This window comes from Belonocnema kinseyi, chromosome 2 (assembly GCF_010883055.1).
Source record: "Belonocnema kinseyi isolate 2016_QV_RU_SX_M_011 chromosome 2, B_treatae_v1, whole genome shotgun sequence".
Classification (NCBI taxonomy): domain Eukaryota; kingdom Metazoa; phylum Arthropoda; class Insecta; order Hymenoptera; family Cynipidae; genus Belonocnema; species Belonocnema kinseyi.
The window spans coordinates 85729352-85747103 of NC_046658.1; the positions used below are offsets into that span (position 1 = coordinate 85729352).

The 17752-nt window shown below is 31.3% G+C and overlaps 5 protein-coding genes across 6 annotated transcripts in view; all 5 read right to left on the reverse strand.

Moving 5' to 3' along the window:
* Positions 1-2079, reverse strand: part of LOC117182838 (zinc finger protein 761-like) — a 9644-nt gene extending 7565 nt beyond the window's left edge. The window contains exon 1 of the mRNA XM_033375948.1: positions 2076-2079. Within this exon, the coding sequence (XP_033231839.1) occupies positions 2076-2079 (4 nt within the window). The remainder of the gene's footprint in view (positions 1-2075) is intronic.
* On the reverse strand, positions 1582-5920 carry LOC117167686 (zinc finger protein 761-like). 2 transcript variants are annotated; one of them, XM_033352805.1, is made up of 6 exons: positions 5628-5920; positions 4264-4431; positions 3683-4181; positions 3090-3257; positions 2647-2814; positions 1582-2564 (listed from the first exon to the last, which is right to left on the reverse strand). In XM_033352805.1, the coding sequence occupies exons 5-6, from the start codon at positions 2684-2686 to the stop codon at positions 2101-2103; spliced, it is 504 nt and encodes a 167-aa protein (XP_033208696.1). In that variant the 5' UTR covers positions 2687-2814; positions 3090-3257; positions 3683-4181; positions 4264-4431; positions 5628-5920; the 3' UTR covers positions 1582-2100. The 2 variants fall into 2 exon arrangements, with proteins under 2 accessions (XP_033208696.1, XP_033208697.1); XM_033352806.1 differs by lacking the exon at positions 3090-3257.
* On the reverse strand, positions 3877-7995 carry LOC117182839 (zinc finger protein 681-like). Its single transcript, XM_033375949.1, has 6 exons — positions 7975-7995; positions 7592-7724; positions 6628-6861; positions 5898-6545; positions 4264-4431; positions 3877-4181 (listed from the first exon to the last, which is right to left on the reverse strand). The coding sequence occupies exons 1-6, from the start codon at positions 7993-7995 to the stop codon at positions 3877-3879; spliced, it is 1509 nt and encodes a 502-aa protein (XP_033231840.1).
* On the reverse strand, positions 7915-9452 carry LOC117182840 (zinc finger protein 723-like). The gene is made up of 2 exons (XM_033375950.1): positions 9086-9452; positions 7915-9002 (listed from the first exon to the last, which is right to left on the reverse strand). Exons 1-2 carry the CDS (start codon positions 9450-9452, stop codon positions 8131-8133), a joined length of 1239 nt encoding a protein of 412 aa, XP_033231841.1. The 3' UTR covers positions 7915-8130.
* Positions 9453-11841: 2389 nt separating this feature from the next.
* On the reverse strand, positions 11842-17572 carry LOC117182841 (zinc finger protein 678-like). Its single transcript, XM_033375952.1, has 3 exons — positions 17539-17572; positions 13619-13783; positions 11842-13532 (listed from the first exon to the last, which is right to left on the reverse strand). Exons 1-3 carry the CDS (start codon positions 17570-17572, stop codon positions 12688-12690), a joined length of 1044 nt encoding a protein of 347 aa, XP_033231843.1. The 3' UTR covers positions 11842-12687.
* Between the last annotated feature and the right edge of the window lie 180 nt (positions 17573-17752).

Sequence of the window (17752 nt, forward strand, 5' to 3'; positions counted from 1 at the left end):
CGGCACCAGCTGACAAAAACATCATAGCCAAGGATAATGAAAAGAAAGAGAGGTATCGAGACCTTATAAGGGAGTTGCAACGATTGTACCCGGAATATTCTGCTAAGCTGATCGTCCTTATCATCGGCGCTCTTGGAGGTGCCAAGCTTTCACTAGCTAATGGCCTAAAAAGCATCCCTGCGTGTCAACAATATGGTAGAACACTTGCGGGAAAAATGCAAAAGGCGGTTGTTCTTGGGTCGCTCCGTGTTCTTAGGGTGCACGATGCTTTTGCTGGATCGTCGTATTGATTCTTTTACAGACAGTAACCACCTATCTCACGGTTGTGAGACGTGCTTGTAGCTGAAATTTTACCGCGATTTCGCTGAAAGCGGGTGCAATTTTTCAGATGAGCACCCGCTCCCAGCGAAATCCTGCGGTTATCCTTATGTCAAATTTTTAATTATATATATATATACCCCCATAATTAATAACATATGACAAACTGTATTTTATTTGGACCGAATTTGCTTTATAAAAGATTGAAGTATTAAGAATAAAACAGTGCCATGAATATATAAGTTTCAAATACGTGTATCTAATGTACACTCAGCACTGTTTTTTTGTACACCAAACTCTCGCTTTCAGTCAAGTGTCGGGGTTTGCCTTCAAATGGCCTTGGACTGATTTGGGATGGGGGGGGGGGGGTAGACACGTAATCAGTAGGGGCCGCCTGACTCGTTTTCTAATGGAATATATATATAATGTCGCAACCGCTCTCGCCCTACTCCCCTGAGAAATTGCGTGAGCTAGCAGTTCTAGGAAGGCTGATAATACGGTGACTGAAAGCGAGAGTTTGCTGTACTCCTGAACTACTTAGTACATGATTAGGAAAATGGTTAATTAAAAGCGTCATGCAGTAAAAATCAAATTACTCTGAAGTTAAAAGAAAGTATAGAAATGACAGAAAATGCTTTTTTATGAACTCAAAATAAAATACATTGTTTTATGATTGAGTATTAGCAATTGCGAATAAGACGGAAGGAAACTATTAAAAATTCCATACCCTCTCTTATCTAATTTTCCCAAGTTAAAAAAACGTATGATTATAAATTCTCTACACACTAGAGTTTTTGAAACAATTTCAATTCGCGGGCAATAATATGGTTTGGCAATATATTGTTTTTTAATTTACGTCCACAATGATCTAAATGATTATGTCGATGTAAATCACTAAATCAATTGTAACTACACGAGCTCCGCCAAAATAGTAACTTCTCTTCGATATAAAGTACACTATTCTGCCTCCAATTTTGTATTACATTTTGGGCGTGCAACTTTCTTTGAGCAAGCTTCCTGATCTGAAAATTGAACAAAATATAATGTTCAAATGATTATTTTATAGCTTTAATTAACATATTTTGATTACAAGCATTTTCATACCTTCTATAATTTCTTTCTTGATATCCAAAGATTTGTCAATGTCGTATTCAAATTTAGTTAAAGTCTTGGCATAAAAAATATTTTTTAAATAAATTTCAGTACCTCAATAACAACCCATAGAAAGCTATATTTTATTTTGACAAAATTTGCATTACAAAAGTTATAGATATTAAGATTAAAATAATGTCATGAATACATCAGTTCAAAATACATTTATCTCATGTACACTTAGTATGGTCTTTCCTTGTAATTTTATTTCTAGATGTACTACCGTATTATTTATTACAGGATTAAAAAAGAGGCCAATCTAAAAAGCGTCATGCATTAAACACGAAATTACTATTCAATTAAAAGAAAGTATCTTAATTGCAGAAAACTGCTTTTTAAATTAACTCAGAATAAAATACCATTGGTTTACGATTTAGTATTAACAATTTCTGGCAAATCAGCAGGAAGCTCTGAATCAACCGATACCACTTCTTGGCTAATTTTCCCAATTAGCCAAGCGTATAATGATACATTTTCTATTTAAAAAAGCTACCTAAGTCGATATTGTAGAAGAGTAAATTCAATTTTTCGAAACCTTGGCTAGAAGTAAAACCGAGTATTATACAAACGATAGTTTTTTCAAGCAATTTTACAAACTTTCCTACGCATAATGTTTCTTGTATGTTATTATTATTTTATATGGCGGGCAATAATATGGCTTGCCAAGTTTTGCTTTTGATTAACTATATGCCCACAATAATCGCAAATAAATTGTGGTTTGACTGGTGCATGTTCTAAACGTTTATGTTGATTCAAAGCACTGGGCCAACTGTAACTTCGCGAACATTGATCGCATTGATACTTAATTACCGACGTCTCTGTCATTTTTATCTGATGCAAGCGATCTAGATGGACCTTCAAGCTAGTTTTCTGGGTAAATCTTCTGCCGCAGAATTCACAACTGAACTGTGGCTCGACGTTGCATTCGAATCTTGTATGACGATATAAATTTGCTTTCGATACATAGCTGTGAGCACACTTTCCACATTTGTACTTCTTTTCGGATTCCTGATTAGATTTGCGAATTTTTCGCTTTCCTCTGGTCTGCATTTGTTCTTTAACAGTCAAAATATCCTTCGAGCAGGTTGCCTCATCTGAAAATGGAACAAAATATAATTAAATATTTATTAGTTTATAGTTTCATTAAAGATATTTTGATTAAAAGTCTGCTCATACCTTCTATAATTTCTTCTTTGATATCCACAGATTTGTCCATATCGTATTCAATTTTAGTTGAAGTCTTGGCATAAGAATTATTTTCAAAACAAATGTCAATATAAGAAAATGGCACAACATCTGGTCTTTCTGTTAATTTCTTTGATGTACTCTTGGCATTTTGTGGAGCTGAAAATTATAAGATGAAATTTACAATTAGTAATTTTCGATGATTTAAATACTTATTATGTATCAAATATATATTTAATAACCCATGCAACATAATATTACACTAATAACCCATGGCAAACTATATTTTATTTGTACAGCAAGCAGTTTTATTTATTTTCTTTATTATGTTTCGGGCCTGTAACTGTTTGATCTGAAAACTTGCAAACACGCAATATGAATTTACTTATTTCATAGTTTCAGTTAAGTTATTTTGATTACAAATCTAGTCATACCATTGAAGATTTGATCCTTAATTTCCAATGTTTCGTCAATATCGTATTCAACTAAAGTCTTGGGACCAGAATTATCTTCAGAGGAAATGTTAGTAATTTTACAAGAATAAAGGCGACTTTCTGGCCTTTCTGTAAATTTATTGGACACATTCCTGGATTTCTGTGGATCTAAAAAATTACATTTAAATAAAGTCATAAACATATCAGCATAAGAATCTGAAAATATAACAAAACATAATTTACAATTAATAAGTTTATAGTTTTATTTAAGTTTAAGTGAAAACTAAACTCTAAACTTCAGAACAAAGTTTTTTTATTAACTCAGAATGAAATACATTGGTTTACCATTTAGTAATAACAATTAATAGTGAATCGGGAGGAAACTTTTAATCAATCCATACCCTCTTACCTAATTTTAAAAGACTAGGAAAGCGTTTAATAATGAATTCTCTATTTTTAAAAAAATAATCTGTATCAATATCGAAGGAGAGTAAATTTAATTTTTCGAATCCTTCGCCAGAACTAAAATGGAATATTATGTAAACAAGAGTTTTTTCAAATTATTTCAGATGACAGGCAATAATGTGGCTTACCAAGCCTTGTTTTTGATTAACTTTACGTCCACAAAAATCGCAAGTAAATTGTGGTTTGACTGGTGCATGTTCTAAACGTTTATGTCGCTGTAAATCACTTGACCAATTGTAACTTCGCGAACATTGGTCGCATTTATGCTTAATAACTGACGTCTTTATGTTTGTTTTGTGATGCAAGCGATCTACATGGGACTTCAAGCTAGTTTTCTGAGTAAATCTTCTGTCGCAGAATTCACAATTGAACCGTGGCTCGACGTTGCATTCGAATCTTGTATGGCGATACAAATTAGCTTTTGATACATAGCTGTGGGCACACTTTCCGCACTTGTACTTTTTTCAGATTCCTGGTATGATTTCTGAATTATCCGCTTCCTTCTGTTCCGCATCTTTTTATTATCAGCCGAAATAGTAGCTTCTCTCAGATATAAAGTACACTCTTCTGCCTCGAATTTTGTATTGCATTTTAGGCGTACAACTTCATTTGAGCAAGCACTCTGATCTGAAAATTGAACAATACACAGTGTACAAATTATTAGTTTACAATTTTAGTTCAGATATTTTGATCACAATTTTGTTTATACCTTCTATAGTTTCTTCCTTAATTTCCAAAGATTCGTCAATGTCGTATTCAATTTTAGTTGAAGTATTGGCATAAGAATAATTTTCAAAACAAATTTCAGTACAAGAATATGGCCCAACATCTGGTCTTTCTGATAATTTCTTCGATTCACTTTTTGCATTCTGTTTATCTAGAATATTATAAGATGAAAGTTATAATTATTAAATTTCAATGATTTAAATTTTTATCCTAATTAAAGATATATATATATATACATCTCTAATTAGGATAAGAATCTAAATCGTCAATTTAAGATACATGTATCTCATGTACACTTAGTATGATTTTTATTGTTGTGACTGCTGCGTATTAACACGTTTAAGGCCATGTGATGAGTATAACAGTTGATCAAGTCAGCCCTAAGATCAATATTTTTTCACCCATATTGAAAAATAAAAGTTTAAATAACGCGGAAATTTTGTTCGGGAAATGTTAATAAATATTAAAGGATCGTTTGTGGCCTTGTAAAGACTTAGAGAAGAAAAAAGTTTATTGATGCAAATAATGATTATCGACGGACACATTTAGGTTTTACAGCAGAAGTTTGACTTTTAACTTTCTCCGACGGTAATCATGCAATCTGCTTTACCCACAGACCCCTAAAAGTTCGAAGTTGTCTACTCGCTGCGCGAGTGCTGCTTTGGCACATCTAATACCAGAATGATACGTTTCTCAGACCAAATATGTTTATTTGCATTTCTTGCATGCCTTCTATTTATCGTGTCAAATTTTTAACACGATATCTCATTCCGTGTGGACGTAAGTTGGGGAAGAAGATTTCCATTGGTGTTTCCTTCAAAAAAAATTTTTTCTCAACATTTTCACCGGAACAAAGCAGAGATATGGACCTTATACCTCCTCTTTCATTTCCTAAACTTTCAGAGCGATACCTCATTTCGTTTAGACGTAAGTTGGGAAAGAAAAATTGAAGACCAAGTTTGGTCACGTGACCCTCTCGACACATGGCCTTAAGGGCGAATTAAATCATACTGTCAAATGTAACTTTGAGAACATTTGTTGCGAGCATGCATTGTTTTCGATGTCTGTAAGTGACGTGAAGTAATACGTAGAGCCAAATGACTTTTCCATTTCGATTTATGTCCGAAAAATCGCAAGTAAACTGCAATTTAACTGTTGCGTGATCTAAACGGTTATGTTTACTCAAACCATTGAAGAAATTGTACCTTTTTAATCATTTGCTTACGAAAGTTTCTTAAAGGAGCAAAAGACTAAAAATACAACAAAAATCAATTCATATACCTCATGATACCTACTTCTTTCTAAATAGATACAACGTATCATACAAATAATAAAAGTCTTTCTAACCAATATTAGAAATCTCCTAAAGCTTAAGGATTGGTGCACGTCTCTATTATTTTCGATGACGTGACGTAATGTGTTTTGACAAGCTACATTTTCTATTTGTTTTATATCCGCAAAGATTGCACATAAACTGCAGTTTTTCTGCCCCATGTTGCGAACGCTTATGTCGATTTAAAGCACTTAGCCAAGTATAACTTCGTGAACATTTGTTACAATTATGCCTTGTATTCGATGTCTGTGAGTGGCGTGAAATAATGTGTGTTTCCAAGTGACTTTTCCTATTTGATGTGTGTTCGCAAAAATCGCAAGTAAATTGTGCTTTAAACGTTGGATGAACTAAACGTTTATGTCGAGTCAAGTCGTGATACGAAGTGTAACTTCGAGAACACATATTGCAATCATGCTTTGTTTTTGATGTCTCTAAGTGTAATGAAGTAATGTGTTTTTCCAAGCAATTTTTTTGATTAGTTTTATGTCCGCAAAGATCGCAAATGAATTGTGATTTCACATTTGCGTGGTATATACGTTTATGTCTGCATAAACCACTTAACCAATTGTAACTACGCCAGCATTTGTCGCATTTATGCGTCAGCGCCGACGTCTTCATATTTATTTCGTGATGTACGCGAACTAAATGCGTATTCATATGAGTTTTCCGTTTAAATATTTTTCCGCAGAATTTACATATGAACTGTGAACTGACGTCACATTCATATTTTAGATGGTGATTTAAAAGCTTTTTCAATTTATAGCTGCGGGCACACTTTTTGCATTTGTACTTCTTTTGCGGTTCCTGTTCTGATTCCCGAATTTTATCGTTATTATGGGACGGCAATTTTTTGCTGATAGCAACATTATGGGTGTCTTTCATATCCATCGTATAAAATTTTTGGTCACACTTTTGACTTTTATTTTCTTGATCTGAAAATTTAACAAAATTAATTTTAGAATTTTTTATTTTATGTTTTTATTTAAGATATTTTTATTATAAGGCTATGTATACCTTCGATAATTTCTTCCTTCATTTTTAAAGTTTCGTCATCATTATATTCAGTTTCGATCATTTCTTCCTTAATTTCGAATGTTTCGTCATTGCTATATTCAATTTCACAAGTAAATTTCTTTCCTCTATTTTTAAACAGTAAATTGTTGTGTTCCCTTTGGCGATCTAACAGAAATGCCTTATACTCTCCTGTTGATCTTATTCTTGATTGTCTCCAATCACAATTCGATTTCTCTGAAAGAAACATAAAAATTTAGATTAGAGGTTTTCAGTGATAAAATAATTGTTCATTATCCTCTAACAAAAACTTCTATGAATTTTACGGTTTATGTTTTCAAGTCTTTTTCGAATTTTTCAAACAAAATGGGACATTATTAAAACTTTATTGAAACTTAGGGTGTTACAATTTTAGGTCATTTTTTCCTGGTCTAAGCATTTTTTTCGGGTTCAATCTCCTAGACAACTGTAGCTTCGAAAATTTATGTTTTAATTATGTCTTGTTTTGTATGTTTGTGAGTTGTGTGAAGTATTGTGAATTGAAGTAACGCGCCTTGAAAAGTTATGTTATTGATATGATTTACATCAACGAAACTAGCAAATAAATGGTGGTTTCCCTCTGCATGATGCAAACTTCTTTGTGTCTATTTTCTAATTAATCTGCCGTATATGTACTTTCACGCTAGTTTTTTTATTAAATTTTCTGTCACATAATTTACATGGGACTTGTGTCCTGCCACGGCATATGAATTTTATATTACGATTAAACTTTTGTTTCAGCACAAATCTTAAAGCACACTTTGGACATTTGTACTTCTTTTGCGATTCCTTTTCCGCTTCCTGAATATTTTTATTATTATTCGTCGGCAGTTTTCAGTCTTCTTCTAAAAATTTAAATAAAATGTATTTTGCAAGATATTATTTCACAGTCAAATTTAAGATAGTATATTTAAATGTCTAGTAATACCTTTGATGATTTCTTCCTTGGTGCCCAAAGCTTCCTCATCAATATATTCAATTTCGATAATTTCTTCCTTTATTTCCAAAGTTTCGTCATTGTTATATACAACTTTGTTTATGTTTCCAAGATTCTTTAGTTTCTCACACAAAAATTAACATTATTATACCGCTATTTAAACTTAGGGAGTTAAAATTCCTTCAATTCTTTCTCACTTCATTTTCTGACATAAAATCAGTTAAATATTTCACGTACTTATATTTAGGGTAATCTATTTCATTTATTAGGACCCATGCACTATATTTTGTATAAAAAAGGAAAATAAAAGACGTTTTAAAATTCCAAAGTTTTCATTTATTAACTCTAGAATAAGTATGTACTTTTTTCCTTACTGATGCGACATTTCCTAACATAATTTATATATAAAATACTAAAAATAATTAAAAATGGTGATCCATGCATAATTTTTGATACCGTATAATCCTAATAATAACAGTATTTCAACATAATATTAGACACTTCTAAAGTTTCACGATTGGTATACGTTATTATTCTTTAAGATGGCGTGTAATAATGTGTTTAAACAAGTGTGTTTTCTGATTCGCCTTGTATCCACAAAAATCACAAGTAAACTGCAGTTTGATTGCTGCATGATCTAAACGCTTATGTCGATTTAAAGCACTTAACCAAGCATAACTTCGCGTACATCTATCGCAATTATGCCTTGTTTTCAATCTCTGCAAGTGAACTAAAGTCATGTGTGATGACAAGCTACCTTTTAAATTCGTTTTATATCCGCAATAGTCGCAAATAAATTCCGGTTTGACTTCTGCGTGGTCTAAACGTTTGTGTCGGTTTAAATCTCCTAGCCGAGTGTAACTTCGGAAGCATTCGTTGCAATTATGCCTTGATTTCAATGACTGTAAGTGGCGTGAGAAAATGTGTTTTGACAAGTTATTTTTATGATTCGATTTATATCCGCAAAAGTCGCAAGTAAATTGTGGTTTGACTACTGCGTGTTTAAATCGTTTATGTTGATTTAAACCATTTACAGAATGATAATTTTTAGAACATATATTACATGTATAACTGAATACTGTTTTTTGATGAACCTGACGAATGTGTCGATTTACGTTACTTTTTCGCTTAAATTGTTTGTCGCAGAATTTACATGTGAATTGTGCCGTGACTCCGCATTCAAATTTTTTGTGACGATTTAACATATTCTTTTGCCGATAGCTTCGCGCACACTTTTCGCATCTATACTTCTTCTGCGGTTCTTGTTTTAATTCCTGAATAGTCTGATTGTCATAGGTCGGAAGTTTGATGTTAAAAGCACAATCTTCCATTTCTTTTATATTAAAGGTACACAATTTTGACTCATCTTTTTGGATTATTTTTAGACCTGTAGTGTCTTGATCTGAAAATTTAAATAAAATGTATTTTTCAAGATTTTATTTCATAGTCTTATTTAGCATATTTTATTTACAAGTCGAGTCATACCTTCGATAAGTTCTTCCTTGATTTCCATAGTTTCATCATTACTATATTCAATTTTGATCATTTCGTCCTTAATTTCCAAAGTTTCGTCATTGTCATATTCAATTTCGCAAGTACAGTCATTTTCTTTATTTTTTAACAGCAGATTGTGATGTTCCCTCCCGTCGTTTAAAATACATGTGTATTCTCCCGTTGCTCTTAGTCTTGGATTTGTCCAATTACTCTCTGATTTCTCTGGAAGCAAAATTATAAAAATATAATTTAGGGTTATGCGATAGTTGAATGATTGATCTATATCCTTTGACAAAATATATAAGCCTTCCGGTTCATGCTTCTTAATCTTTTCAGCTTCTTGCACAAAAAGTAACATAATTATACCTTTACTCAAACTTAGAACTTTACAATTCTAGGTCATACCATTTCATTTCTAAAAGGGTCATGCACTATATTTTGTATAAATGTGAAAATAAAAGCTTCTTTAGAACGCAGCAATGTAATTTATTACAGCTCCGGAACAAATATATATATTTCCTTTACATATGACACAAACATTTTTTAACGTAAATATGGAAACAAATTCTGTTTATCATATTTTTCAAAAGAAAATTAAAATACAAACAAAAATAGAAATACCGAAAATCGTCTGGTAAATACTAAATTTTAGGTATTCAGAAAAATATGTGCCTATTCATTAAAAGTGGAACGAAAGTATTTATTCAGAAATAAATATTTGTTTAACCAAATTTAAATGGGTAGCGCCAGCCAGGCTGACAACAAATCATTTTAAAAATGAAGTTTTCTTTCTCTATTATATTATTTATTAATTATCTTATTAATGAAATCATTTTTGCGCAAAAGAACTAAGATAGAGGAAATGATTTTCGAAATGAATTTTTTTAATACTGCCAGTGCTTTGAAGCCAAATTCGGCTCATCAAAATTAATTTTTGAATATGTACGTTCTTGTCTCTTATTCTGAATTGGTACCTTCTTCCTACTTTTCCAGAGGGTACAACAGGTTTCCAGTATCGCGAAATATTTTTAATGATAAATGGAGGCGTCTGCATGAAAATGACCCACATGGCCAGTATAGAGTTACGTATGGAGGCATTTATCCGAATAAATTCCCGGAATTTCATGCCAAAAATTACCACCTTAACTTGAAAAAAGTCATTGAGGCCATTATCATCCCGTATTCAAACCCGAAAATAATCATTTTAACCTCCACTTCGAAAAACGTGAATATTACCGAAACTAGAACCGGCCATTAAGGCCCGTTTTATGTGGACGGCCACAAATAGTACATTATAATAAAAATAAAAATAAAAGCAATATTAAAATGATTTGGGCACTCTAAATTACAATCTCTGAAAGGATTCAAATTTAAAAAAAAGAAAGTCGTTCCCAGTTTAATATCTGCACCTTGAGAAATGGTGCTTTTGATACATTCTTTGCTATCACGATTTTGACTTTAAGTTTTGATTTACTATGCATGCAAAAATACATACAGAAATTAAACTTAGATCGACTTTCTCTACAGATAAATAGATTTCAAAGTTGTAGAACTTTACAAAGCACCAGACCGGCAATCTGAAGACCGGGGTTCGCAAACCAGCGGACTTAGCATGGCATTTTTTTTAAACCTAAGAATAGAATCAACATTTAACAACAAAATAAAGAACAGTAGACTAAAAAGACTTAAGAAAAATAATAAAAATGTTCGAGGTTGAATATTTTCTCGAAAATTGAAGGTCCGGACTAAAGAACCTGTTCTAAGTTTCGAGTGATCAAAGTAGAGAAGCATCAGAAAGTTATAATAGGTTCTTTGATCCGGGCCCTCAATTGAGCTGCCGCATCGAATAAGGACAGATAAACTTTTTTCGCCGGAGTGGGAAGGCCCGTGGAGACTTTCAAAAACAATTTCGAATTTTTATTTTTAAAAACTATATATAGATGTATAATTTTATTGCACATCTTTTTTCTCCCAGGCAAAAAGATGTCGCTTTTTTATTTTTCTAATTAAAGCCAAAAAGTCTGTTTTTTGTTTTGAAAATATCAATTTTAATTCGTTTATCACTTCAAATCGTGCTCAGTCAGTCAGGTTCGCCGATTTTTCAATAAAATTTTCAGGGAATATAGTTCAACATGTCCTTCGACTGATAGAAAATAAGAAATTCAAAAATTAATTTTAAAAAAGGTTTGACATTTTTTTCTGATGCTTGGTGCTTATCGAACTTCTCCAACTTCCAGCGTTTCGTTTATTGAGCGAATTTTGAGAAACAAAGAACTTCCAGCGAGAAAATTGTTAACAAAAATACAAAGTAGTTTTCTAGAAAATGTAAACCCAATCGATTTGATATTTAAGAAAATCTTAACGTCTGAAGTCGATAGCGGCTAGGCGACGTATTATGTATAAATAAATAATAGTGCATAATGTAAATCAATTTATTTATTTAATATTAATATTATGATAAGAAATACTAAAGTTCTATTAAAAGAGGAATGTGAAACAAATGTACTTTCTCGAACTTCCACCTTTTTACATTCCACGAATTTGAAGCATTGAAACAATCGCGGAATTAAGAATCCGCTGAATCTCAACTATTAGATATTTATTTTTTGGTTCACTTTTGAACAGTTTGTCTTAAAAATAGAACCATTCTATTATACCTAATATTAAATGAATAAATTATTTTACATTATGTATTATTATTTATTTATTCATAATACTTTCATATTGCCTGATTACTTTTTATTTTTGGCGCTGGAGAACTGTATTGAATCGCATCTGAAACTCTCGATACAGCCGGCGTGCGAGTCGCCTCGCCACTATCGATTTGAGACGTTAACAATTTCTTGAATATCAATTCGATGGGGCTAACATTTTCAAGAAAACTTCTTTGTACTGTTTTGAACAAATTTCTTGCTGGAAGTTTTTTGTTGCTCGAAATTCGTTCAATAAACGAAACGCTCAAAGTTAAAGAAGTCTTGCAAGCGCCAAGCACCAGAAAAAAAATTTTCAAACATTTTTTGAAATAAATTTTGGAATTCCTTCTGCTCTATCAGTCGAAGGACATTTCGAGCTACATTTGCACATAATTTTATTTAAAAATCCGAAAAACGGACTGATGGAGCAGGAGTTGAAGTGAAAACAAATTAAAATTAATCTTTTCAACGACAACAAAAAAAAGTTTTTTTGGCCTTAATTAGAAAACTAAAAAATCTACAATTTTTGCGTGCGAAAAAAAGATGCGCAATAAAATTCTACATCCAGATATAGTCTTTAAACATTCAAATTCGAATATGTTATTAAAAGTCTCCAGGGACCTTCCCACTCCCGGCGAAATAAGTTTATGAGCCCTTATTCGATCCGGTAGCTCAATTGCTTTCTTCAACACATAACAATAATCTATATATTTCAGAAAATTAACTTATGTCGATATTGAAGGGGAGTAAATTACTGTTTCATAAATATCAAAATATGAAATTGAGTATTATGTATTGATTTCAACAAAGAATATAATTTGAGGTAAAAAAAAATATTTTTTTTGTATTGCAAATAGTAGCTTTTTAAACCATATTAGCAAAATTCTAAACTTTAATGTTTCATGTACGTTTTTTTAAATTCAGATGGCGTGCGATCATGTGCCTTGACAAGCTACTTTTCCTATTTGTGTTATGACAACAATAGTCGCAAGTAAATTGTGGTTTGACTGTTGCATGCTCTGCACGTTTATGTTGATTTAGAGCACTTGTAGTAGTGTAACTTCGAGAACATACGTTGCAATTGTGCCTTATTTGCGAAGACTGTAAGTGGCGTGAAGAAATGTGTTTTGACAGACTTGCTTTCTCATTCGCTTTATGTCCGCAAAAATCGCAAATAAATTGTGGTTTGTCTGTTTCGTGGTATAATCGTTTATGTCGGTTTAAAACTCCCATCGCAGTGTAACTCCGAGGACATTTGTTGCATTTATGTCTTATTTTCGTTGTTTGTAAGTGACATGAAACAATGTGTCTTGCTAAGCTACTTTTCAGATTCATGCTAATTCCGCAAAAATCGCAAAACCATAACGCTTTTACTACTGAGTGTTTAAAACGTTTATGTTGATTTAAATTTTTGAGCAAAGTGTAACTTCGAAAACATATGTTGCATTTATGCCTCAATACCGACTCTGATGTGTCTAAATTTTCATGCACGCGACTTATATGTCTATCCATATAACATTTCTGTTTAAATCGTCTGTTGCAGAATTTACATATGAACTGCGGATTTAAATCGCATTCATATTTTAGATGGTGATTCAAATGATTTTTTAATAGATAGCTGTGGGAACACTTCTTGCATTTGTACTTCTTTTCCGCTTCCTGTTCTGATTCCTGAACTTTATAAGTTTCTTTAATATCTACAGCGTGGAATTTTGAGTCATACTTTTGAACTGTAGTGTCTTGATCTGAAACTTAAGAAAAAATAAATAAATTTACAATTTTCTACTTCATATTCTTATTTAAGAAATTTTATTTCCAAATCTGGTCATACCTTCGATAAATTCTTCCTTAATTTCCACAAATTCGTCATTGCTATATTGAATGTCGGAAGTAGAGTGCTTTTCATCATTTTTAATCAGTAGATTTTGGTGTTCCGTTTGGTATTTTGAAAGACATACTCTTATTTCAGTGTTTTTCCAATCACTCTTTGATTTCTCTGAAAAGAATCATAAAAATTTAGGTGAAATTTTTTCAGTGGATGAATAATTGATCATAATGTTATAACTAAAACCTTACATAAAACTTTCGGATGTTAGTTTATAGTTTGAGTTAAGATAAATAAATTATGATTAAAATGGGATTTCACTTCGTGTATTTTTGAAGGCGAAGCTCACATTATCAAGGAACATATTATTATACAAAATCACTTTTTAAGTTCCTTATTATATGACAGTTGTTTAATTAATGGATGTTCCATTGCACAATAGAAAAATTTTCTACATCTTAATATAAATTATGATATTAAAAGTATAAAAATATACCTCACATATTAAAACATGACATTTTCATGTTTCTAGTCTTTCTAAATGTGCTGTGAAGTATTTAACTTTTGGGAAAGACTTCCATCTCTTTCGACCAGAATATATATATATTTGAAAATAAAAGACTATTTACAATTGAGAAATTATAATTTATTAAACTTGGATAAACTATATAATTACTTCTTTACTAACGGCATAAAACATTTCTTAACATAAATTATAGAAACAAAATATTTTTATAACATTTTTCAAAAGAAATTAAAATAGTAGGATGATAGGTCTTATTATAATAAGAAATTCTATATTAAAAAATAGTATATTGTTCCATCGAGTGTGAAATTTGCATTACGAGCAAGAGGCTAAGCGTTCCAATAATAAGCCGACTGTAAAGGAAACGACTGTAAACTTCACAAGAGTTATAACTATCTACTTTCAGCACCTGTTACATAAAATATTTTTTATAACAAATGTAGGAAATTTTTGAGTTGAGAAACAATAAAAACAAATTTTTTTTTGAAATTTGTGGTCATTTTTGGAAATTTATGATTAAATTACAAGAAATTACCAAAAATGTCCGAACATTTTCTGTAATTTATCGGTAATTTATCACTCATTTATGGTAACTTATCACATCGAGTTTTCCCCATCACCATTCGCAGTCCTGGAAAGTAAGTCTAAATCGAAATGCGCAAGTGAAATAGCAATAAATAGTAATCTGGCTCGAACTGTGCAGGCCCAGCAGCTAGACGAAGTAATCTTGCTCAAAGAGCGCAAGCGCAGCAGCAAGAAAAAGTCTTTTCAAACTGCTTTTTACCACGAAATATGCGTTACAAAAAAGTTATTTACGTCGATATTGTAGGAGATCAAATTCACTTTTTCGGATCCTGCGAAAAGTACAATTGAGTAAATTTCACAAAACATAGTATAAGGTATAAAAGCTTTTAATGCAATGCAAAAAAGAGGGTTTTCAAGTCCAGATGGCGCGAGGTAATGTGTTTGGATAAGCTACTTTTCTGATTCGTTTTGACGCTACAATAGTCGCAAATAAATTGAGGTTTGTCTGCTGCATGTTCTGAACGTTCATGTCGCTGCAAAGAAGCTAACCAAGCGTAACTTCTATGACATCTGTTGCATTTATGCCTTAGTGTAGATTTTTTTGGATTTGTTTTCTGATGCACGTAGTCTACATGGCGATTCATGTGTTGTTTCTGTTTCAACCGTTTATTACAGAATTTACAACTGAAATGTGGTATGACGCCGCACTCGTATTTTAGATGGTGATTCAAATGATTTTTCCATTTATAACTGCGGGCACACTTTTCGCATTTGTACTTCTTTTCCGATTCCTTTTCTGATTCCTAAATCTTCTGAATATTATCTGTGGGCCATTTTTAGTTTACAGGAACATTATAATACTCTTTGATATCTCCAGTAGAGAATTTTGAGTCCAAATTTTGACCTGCAGTTTCTGGATCTGGAAATTTAACAAAATAAATTTTGCGATTCTTCATTTCATTTTCTTATTTAAGATAATTGAATGAGAAATCTTTACATACCTTCGACAATTTCTTCCTTGATTTTTAATGTTTCGTCATTGATATGACCAATTTCGCAAGTAGATTAATTTTCATAATTTTTAAACAATATGTAATTATGTTCCCACTGATGGTTTAATATATATGATTTATATTCTACTGTTGATCTTATTCCTGTGTTATTCCAATCCCTCTTTGATTGCTCTCAAAAAAACATGAAAATGGGTATTAGAGTTTTTCAGTGACTGAATGATGATTGTCCTACAACTAAACCGTAAATTTTTCATACAAAAAGGGATCCTGCACTCATATACATTTTAATATAATAAACTGTTTCTAAAGCAAACAATATAATTTATTATCCCCGGAACATATAAATAATGTTTTTATTAATGACACAAAATTTCTTTTGAATAAACAATGGAAATAAAATCGGCTTACTCAATTTTTGAACCGGAACTTAAAAAAGTAAAAATACGAACAAATTAAAAATGTTAATTAATTAATACCTTCTGATTACTATTTTCTTTCAAGTAAATGCAATGTATAATAAGAAATGACATGTTTAAAATAAAAAATGAATCGATATTATTATAAAAGCAATACTTTTTTTACCAATATTACGACGAAATTGGCTTTGCTTCCTGATGCACGAAAATTGTATGGACATTCATGACACTTTTGCGCTTAAATTGTTTGCTGCAGAATTCACAACTGAATTGTGGCCTAACATTGCATTCGTATTTAAGATGTTGATTTAAATGATTTTTCCATTTACATTTGCGGGTACACTTTTCGCATTTGTACTTGTATGCAGCTTCCTGTTCTGATTCCTCAATTTGTTGCTTTTTATGGGTCGGTAGTCTGTTGCTAACCACCAAATTATTAGTTTCTCTTATATAGACCGTACAAAATTTGGAATCATATTTTTTATTATGCTTCCGATCTGTAGTATCTTCATCTGAAAATTTAAGAAAATGTATTTGACGATTTTCTATTTCGCAGTTTTATTTAATATATTTTGATTACAAATCTGGTCATACTGTCGATCATTTCTTCTTTGATTTCCAAATTTTCTTTATTAATATATTCAATTTCGAACATTTCTTCCTTAATTTCCTTAATTTGTCCTTTCCATTATTTGTAAACCGTACATAGTTGTGTTCCCTCTGGTGGTTTGAAATATATTTACCTGATGATCTTACTTTTCTTGTTTGCCAATCACTCTTTGATTTCTCTGAAAAAATCAGAGAAATATGATTTAGAGTTACGCAATAGTAAAATAATTTATCATTTTCCTACAACTAAAAATTACATAAGCCTTTCGATTTATGTTTCCAAGATTTGGCAGTTTTCGCACTAAAACATTATTATATCATTTAATCTCATGGCGATACCATTCTAGGTCATGAACTTAATTTCTTCTGTTAAGTGCATTTCAATGTTTTGTTTAATTATATTTTGGATATTCTATACAATTTATAAAAAAGCATGCATCACGCGGAAAAAATATTTGTTTAAAATTTGTTTTATGTGACTAATCTTTAAAAATGACATTGAGTTTCGAATAAAGAGTGTTCAGTTTTCACCTACCTTTTTATTAAAATTTCTGAAAATGTATATTTTTATTATTATTTACTTTATTGATCACACCAAGATTTCTGAACACATATTGCGAGAGAAAAAATCAGCTTACATATTTTTGTTAAAGGATTCCAAAATACTAAAAATGTTAAAAATGGTAATCAAGCAATACCTGCTTCTTTTGACCTATTTTCAAATAAAAATGACGCATAATAAATTCTATAATAAGAAAAATTAATATACACCGATATCGTAAGAGAACAAATTTTCTTTCTCAGTACCTCCGAAAAGTAAAATTGAGCCTTATATACTAATTTGGCCTTCCTGTTGACTTCTTTGGTTCATCTTGGTATTCTGTTGATCTACAAAATTATAAACTGATAGTTAGAATCAGTAACTTTTGATGATTTTAAACCATATCTTGCATTAAACATTGACAAAATTATCAACAGTAATGAACCATAGCAGATTACATTCCATTTGGACAAAATGTCAATCATGTGTCATAAATATATAAGTTTCAAT